This window comes from Pediculus humanus, genomic scaffold (genome assembly GCF_000006295.1).
Source record: "Pediculus humanus corporis 1103172108309 genomic scaffold, whole genome shotgun sequence".
Classification (NCBI taxonomy): domain Eukaryota; kingdom Metazoa; phylum Arthropoda; class Insecta; order Psocodea; family Pediculidae; genus Pediculus; species Pediculus humanus.
Window position 1 is genome coordinate 1,013,749 of NW_002987878.1, and position 7,984 is coordinate 1,021,732.

The following is a 7,984-nucleotide window of genomic DNA, read 5'->3' on the forward strand; positions in this document are numbered from 1 at the left end:
TAAGGTATTTAACTTTTATTTATAACACCTTTTAATTAATGAATAATGTTTTTAAAGTTATAATCATTAAATAATATAAGAATGTTACGTTTTTAAACAAGGAAAAACTAACTAAATCAATCCCGAAAAAAAAAACAAATCAGTAAAAAAAAAATTTTTTTTTTTTAAATGAATATGATTATCTTACCAAATCAAAACGATTCACATGCAATTGCTTTTTATTAGCTCTGTCAGAAAATGGAGGATCGTCAACATCACTATCATCATCTCCACGATTATGTATTAATGAGGTTTCTGTAAATTTTCGAAGAACCCTAGTTGAAATGGACATAATGTAAATTTTTAATTTAAACTGCAAGCAATTTAAAAAATTATACAAATTGAGCCATCTTGAACACGTCGACACGTTGCCAACTTAACTCTTAAAAAAAAATTATCTTCGTTTTAATTTTCACAAAATATTTGTCAAAATTTTTTTTAAAAATTTATTTTATTCTATTTTTAATATTAAATATACAAAATAATGTAACTTTAAAAAAAAAAAAAAAAACAAAATTATTTGTTAATGGATTGCTTACTTCAATCAAGTAAATTATTAATTTCTTTTGAAATTAATTGTATTATTAAAATCATGATTAAATTGAAAAAAAAATGTCTGATATTAAAAATATTTTTTAACTCCTTATTTAAATATTTTTAACATATAAATTTATTAGAAACTTTATATTTTAACTTTTAAAAACCGTTGAAAACAAAAAAAAAAAACGCGAATTACGTATTAAGATAATGCTCAAAAAAAAATTAGGCCGCCATGTTTTATAAATTTAAAAATGGCGCGAAAAAGTTTTTCAAAAAGTCAATGTATTTCCGCGACAATATTTTTAAAAAGGATGTACATTATATAATTTTTAATAAATAAAAAATAATTTCTTTTAAGTATTTTAAATCATATCTGATATAATTTGTAAATAAACAACTCATGGCAAAATATTCATTTATGAAGAAACAACAAAACTTGAGAAAGACAAACAAAAAAAAATTGGTAAATTTTTGCAATTTTAAAAGCTTATGAATTTTTACAAACATTGATTTTTATAAATTTCCAGGTTGAAAATAACATTAGAAGAAACAATTACATAAATAGATAAATAAAATAAATAAAATAAAGACAACTTCATGATGAATGAGTGGCGATTATAACCTTGAAAATGAATTAGATCATTTTTATTGACCTTATCAAGGGTTAATGTCAGCTTTTTTGTAAGTTTCAATTGATATTCAACAATACACCCCCCCACACACACACACACACACACAACAACACACACACACACACAAAAAAAAAGCTCAACTTAAATTAATGACACGACATAAAAATCAATAGTTATAATTTTCAAGGATTGTTTTCATAACAAAACAAAAAATTTTTACTAAAAAGAATACTATAAATGGCTGATAGGTTCAATAAGTCAAATATGAATAATTAAACATTATTATTATTTAAATTAAATTTTAAAAAAAAACAAAACATAAAACTTGAGGCTAATGACATAACGACTAACAAAAAAAATTGAAAAAATTTTACACGAATTAAAAATATTAAAATTTGTAATCGAATAATTTATATGATCAATTTCATTTAATAATTTATTTATAAAAGTGCCTTAATGTTAACAAATAATTTACTTAAATCATTTAAATATTATAATCAGTATTGAATTTATTATTGCATTTGTTTGATTAACATTGAAAACATGAAAAAATATTTCAATTGGCACTTTAAATAAATAATCATTTATTATAATGATGGATATATATATATATATTATTAAACTTTTAGTATCATAAGTTAAGAATAGTTAATGTGATGAAAAAGAGATATTATAATAATAAAAAACCGAAAAGTTTGAGTTTAAAAAAACATATTATGACTCCACCTAAAAGCTCGATTCATTCGCACACACAAAGGTATATATATAAAGAATTGATTTTAAGGTACGACATCATTTTCTTTTGGGAAAACAATTTGATAACGACATGTTTAAAATTGTAAGTAAATTTTATGTATTTATTTATTGTAAGTTGTTGTTATTGTAGTGTGTGTGTGTGTGCATGTAAATAAATATTTAAATCATTTTTTATTTAGATTTTAACAGTGATGGCTATAATAGCCATGGCTTTCGGTGCACCATCACCATATCCAGAGCCAAAACCTGTGGCTAAGCCGACAACACTTCTTGCCTACAGTGCTGCACCTGCTGTCGCTTACAGTTCTTATCATGTTCCAGTGGCTTATAATGCTTATCCACAATATACAATTCCAGCTGCTTATGCTTATAGTGCTCCTATTGTCTACGCATAAATTTTATTTAAAAAAAATACACACATTTCCAATCATTTTTCCTAGCACAATGACGACAAAAATAATTTTTTTAACATAAAATTTTTTCTTTTTGTTTTTAACTTTTTTTATTATTATTATTAAAAAAAAAATTTTTAAATATTGTATTTCTTTTTAAATTTATGTAAATCAATATTATTATTATTAAATAAAATAAATAATTAATCAATTGAAAATTTTTTTTTATTTTGTATCATTTTCATTAAATTATATTAAAACTACGACTTTAATAATTTTATTATTATTATTATTAATTTTTTAGAAAATTTCCATTTTAAAATTACGTGCCGATGATATTACAAATTTTTTTTGTTTGTTTATAACAAAAAAGATTTCCCATTGTGAAATTTCCCCCCCCTCCCCTCCCCCCAAGAGTAAATCCGGTTGACAAGGTAATCCATCATTTTTTTCCAACGCCTACTCAATTAATTCAATATACATGCAAATTCAATTTCCTTTGTTAACAAAAATAAATAAATAAATATTATTTGAATCATCAATCAATAAATTTCAAATATATACATATATTTTATTTTCCATTGTAAATAATTTTAGAAAAAACAACTAAAAGCATTTCGTAATAAAAATAAAATTTGACGTCATCGCCTCATCCCCAGCCGTCAGCTCCTCCCACTCTCTTCTCCCTCCCTCCCTCATCAACATCGACGACCGAAAAAAAAATATTACTATTAAATTATAGATTATTATTATTATTAATAATAAATTATGTACAAAATTATTAATTTAAACCATAAATTACATGATACATAAAAAATATTTATTTTTTTAAAATAAATAAATCGTATTTAATTTATTTATGTATATATTTATTGTGCCGAATATTTTTATTTCAAACACGTAATTCCCTTTTATTTATTTATTTATTAAAATTATTGATAAATTTAAATAAAAATTATTAATAAAAAATTTATCAATAGAAAATTTATTTATTTATTTATTTAAACGTAAACGAATTAATAATCACGAAACGAAAATAAAAAAAAAATTAATAATATATACATTATTATTATTATTATTATTTTACATTTCGATAATTTATTTTATAAAATATTATTATTATTATTATTATCATCTTCATATTAATTTTTTAATAATTATTATTTCTTTATGTATAAATAAATTTTTTTTTTTTTTTTTTATTATTAATTCTATTTATTATTATTATTATTATTATTAGGAAATTAACAATAATTTAATTTTTTATAAAATATATTTTTAATATACATATCGTTTAAATAATAATAATAATAATAATCGATAATATATATATACATTAAGTGTATTTTCGGTTATTAATAATAATAATAATTATGTAATTATTAACTCACGCACGGTTGAAAATTTAATTCAAATAAAATGATCGAACATAATAATAATAATAATATTATCAAGATGTTTTTTTTTTTTTTAAACCCCAAACGGAAATTGTATTAAATAAATAAATAAATAATAATAATAATAAACCATAAAAATAATAATAAAATGCAGTGACCATAATAATAATAAAATGCAGTGACCATAATAATAATAAAATGCAGTGACCATAATAATAATAAAATGCAGTGACCATAATAATAATAATAATAAATTTATAATAAATAACTAATAAAAAAAAAAAAAAAATGTTAATGCCACTCTTGAAAATTATTTTCCTTATTATTATTATTATTTTCTTTTCATTAACAAGTGCAATGACTACCTGAACTAAATAAAAAGAAACAACAGTAAAAATAAGTAAGAAAAGTTATTAATCATAATAATAATAATAATAATGTTAACAAAAAAATATATATATATATATATATTGACATATTATTTATGGCAAATAAAATAAAAATTAACAATCCCTCTTCTCCACCCCCCCTTCCTTGTTTTGTTTTCCCCCCCCATCTTTTTTTAAAATTTTACAAAAAAATAATAATAATAATTATATACATTTCGAGACAGAGTTTGCTTTCATATATATATATATATATAATAATATTAATATATATATTATATTTCGATAAATTAATTATTTTCATCTTTTTCTTTTATTACACACAAATAAAAAAATTTTTTATAAATCATTTTATTATTTATTAATTTGTCTAAAAATATATTTTTAATATATATATATATGTATATATTTAAATAAGAATAATAATAATAATAATTATTATTAGTAATCATCTAAAGCTTTGTTTGTTTTCGAACAAAAATAATAATAAAAATTAGCAGTTAATATTTTAAACGTTAAATAGAAATGTTTTTCAATTATATATGTATGTATGTAATTTTAATGAGTTTCAACGATTATAATTAATATGATTATAATGAGAATAATTATGAGAGATATTAAAAAACATAATTTTTTTCTTCTTATTTTTCCCTGATGTAAAAAAAAAAAAAAAAAAAAAACAATTACACATTTAAATTGTGATCAAAAAATAAGAAAAAGTCAGGTACAACATACCTTTAATTCGCTTGCTCTGCTTATTTCTTTACTAGCTTCATTAACTCTCGTCGATGCCATTTCGACATTCGCTTCGATACTATCAACCATTTCTCCCTGTTCGTGAACTAAGTGACCTAATTTTTTAAATATTTGATTAACATCCATGATGTTGCTCTGTAAAAATTAAAAATTTTTAATTTGTTTAAACAAAAAAAAAGATTGCACATTTATGCAAGAAGAAGAAGAAGAAGAAATAATACCTCTAATTCTTTTATGGAATTAGCCTGTCTCTCTAATGCTTGTAAATTAATTTCTTCTTGCATCATTTGTTGCGTTTGCATATGATTACTACTTTGATCTTGTAATTCGATTAAGTGATCAGTGTATTTTCCAGAATTTGGCAAAGGCAAACGAGATTCATGATTTGAATCCCCCTGTTTTTGTTGGTATATTTCTTTTCTTTTTTGCAATGTGTTAAATTGAACTTTTTGAAATTGATTTAATGCATCAGTAAACCTATCCAACAATCTTTCTTTCTGTACTTTTCTCTGTTTGTACTCTTCCGTGTGAGTGGGCAAATTGGGTATTTTTTTTAAATCTTCTATGTTTATTGATGTGTCTTTCACAAGTTGTTGAGTGTATGTTTGAATTTCTAACCTGAATTAGAATAAAATATGAAATCCACAAACGCCATATTAACTTTAATCCTTTTTAAATTCGTGAAAATAAAACTACTTACAACTGGTGTTCCATTTGTGGTGTTTCTTGGGTTGTCCCCAATTGATTTGTCATTTTTTGAATGGATGAAACTAATAATAAATGATTTTATCAGTTTAAATATTTTATTAAAAAAAAAAAATAAAACATTTGTGTGTGATGTGCTTACCATTTTGTGTGATTTTTTGTATATTGGTTGCAACTGTTTGTGATAACTTTTGAAAATCATTTTTCGATGAAGAATCAATTGATGAATAATTGTAATCCATATTTTATAATAACTGCAAATGATGCGTTCTTTTAAAAATCAAATAATCGATTTTTTCAAAACAAAAATTTATATTATATAAGTAGGTAAAGGTAACATACAATGATTCATACAATAATGATAATATAAATCGCGTTATTTAGTTAATATAAAGCGAATTTTTTTCAACTGAATGTTAATAATTTTTAATATTGTAAATAAAGGAGTATAAAAAAACATTAGGATTAATTACGTGAAGGTTTTTTGATTCAATGAAAGATGATCAAAATGTCAAAATATTTAACCTAAAATGGTTAAAAAACTTATCTGACATTAATTAATCTTTTGCAAGGTAAAAAAATTGACCATTAATTATTTATATAAAATAAAAACTAGAAAAAATTTTAATAGACTTGTTAAAAAAAAAAAAAAAACTTACAAAATTTAAAAAAAAATAAATAAATAAAAATATATATTTTTTTATTTTCTTTACAAATTAAAACACTTGTAATTCGTAATCAAAATATTTAATCGATGATTATCAGCTGACAATTTTTGATTAGATATAAGGGAGAAATTCCAGAGCGGTATAATACCTCCACAGCATGTCACTCTTAGAATAGTAGATTTTATTTATTTATTTATTTAACAACTATTTAGAAATTTCAATAAAAATTTATTAGTTTTTTTTTTTTTTTATTTTTACTAGAATTTAGTATTATTTTTATATTTATATTCGCAACTTGTTCTTCCAAAATATACATATATTTATTGATATTTGTTATATTTATTAAAATTAATAAATTATATAATTTAAGTAGTTATATATATATATATTTTACATATAAATTAAATTTAAAAATTTTGAAATGTTGTTAAATTAAAAACGACTCAAGGAAAAAAAAAAAAAAAAGAAAAGAATTTTATCATATTTTTAATTACCTGTGCCTCAAAGAATATATATATATATTTAAATAAAAGTGATAATATATGTTAATTTACATATATGGTTAAAAAAATTTTGTCGATGTAAGTAAGAGTTATTGTTACTTGTCTATTTTTAAATATGTTTTACAGTCAGTTAATTTTATTGTATTTATTTTTTCAGTTATTACAATAGTTTTTTGAAGGAAAAATTATTTTATGCTTATCTTTATAAAATTAATGTAATTTTTTTGTCTTACTGAAACTTCATTAAATAAACTTAATCAATGTTTTAAAATGTTCAAATGTTTCGATAAGTTCGAGAGTGATAAATAAAATATTAAAGCTTCATACTCATAAGATATATTTTTTTAATGAAATTTGCAAATATTTCTCTATTTTTAATTCGAATAGGGGTATGAAACAGCTAAAACTTTAGGGTAAGTATTTAAAATATAGTTATAATATTTTACAATTGAAATTTTAAGTGAAATTTGGAATCGTCATAAAGTTTAAATCATTTGTGATGCATTTTATTTTCCAATAAGTCCTGAATAATTTTTAAAAATAATCAATCGATCAATTAGTTACAGGAAACAATTTTAAAATTAATAATGAAGTAATATCATTTTACATAAAATTCTTTTTTTTTTAAATAAAAGAGAACAATGGCATTTTTTTAATATTATAATATAAACAATTACACATTCTTGAAAAAAAAAAAAAAAAACTTAAAAGGGATTTTTCACGTGCATGAAAGTGTATGAAATTGATTTTATTTAAAAATTATCGAACTATAAAATTTAATTCAATCATGGATATTTGTTAGAGTGTAAAATTAAATTTTATTTTAATGTCTTTATTTTTTCATTTCATATATATTAGATTATTTGTTTTTTGAAAAGGTTCAAACAAAAGGTTCGAATGATTATTCGTTCAGTTGCAAAAAATCTTAATTAAAATATGAATCGAAATCATCGAATAATATCTTTTATAATGAAAAATTGAATTCGAAATGATTATTATTACTATTATTATTATTATTTTTGTTTTTTCAGGGTTGTTGTTGTTGCAGATTGCAGAACATTGAAGAATATTCTAATGATAAACAGTTTAATAATAATAAATGCAGAAATCAAAGATTAAAATTTTAAGGATTGTTTAGTCATGAATAAATTATTAAAAATCCTTTCATTATGTACATCATTAGGTATTATCATTATTATTAAAGTTACCT

General features: G+C 20.6%; 2 protein-coding genes across 2 annotated transcripts in view; both read right to left on the minus strand.

Moving 5' to 3' along the window:
- Phum_PHUM582090 (transcription factor, putative) overlaps positions 1 to 331 on the minus strand; it is a gene marked incomplete at both ends in the record, with an annotated part of 2,736 nt that extends 2,405 nt beyond the window's left edge. Inside the window, 2 exons of the mRNA XM_002432347.1 lie at positions 1 to 12; positions 188 to 331. Coding sequence (XP_002432392.1) covers positions 1 to 12; positions 188 to 331 — 156 coding nt within the window. The remainder of the gene's footprint in view (positions 13 to 187) is intronic.
- A 4,369-nt stretch (positions 332 to 4,700) lies between these two features.
- Positions 4,701 to 5,845, minus strand: Phum_PHUM582100 (syntaxin-7, putative; the record flags this gene model as incomplete). The annotated part of the gene is made up of 5 exons (XM_002432348.1): positions 4,701 to 4,793; positions 4,878 to 5,033; positions 5,120 to 5,516; positions 5,599 to 5,668; positions 5,746 to 5,845. 5 exons carry the CDS (start codon positions 5,843 to 5,845, stop codon positions 4,701 to 4,703), a joined length of 816 nt encoding a protein of 271 aa, XP_002432393.1.
- Positions 5,846 to 7,984: the final 2,139 nt, after the last annotated feature.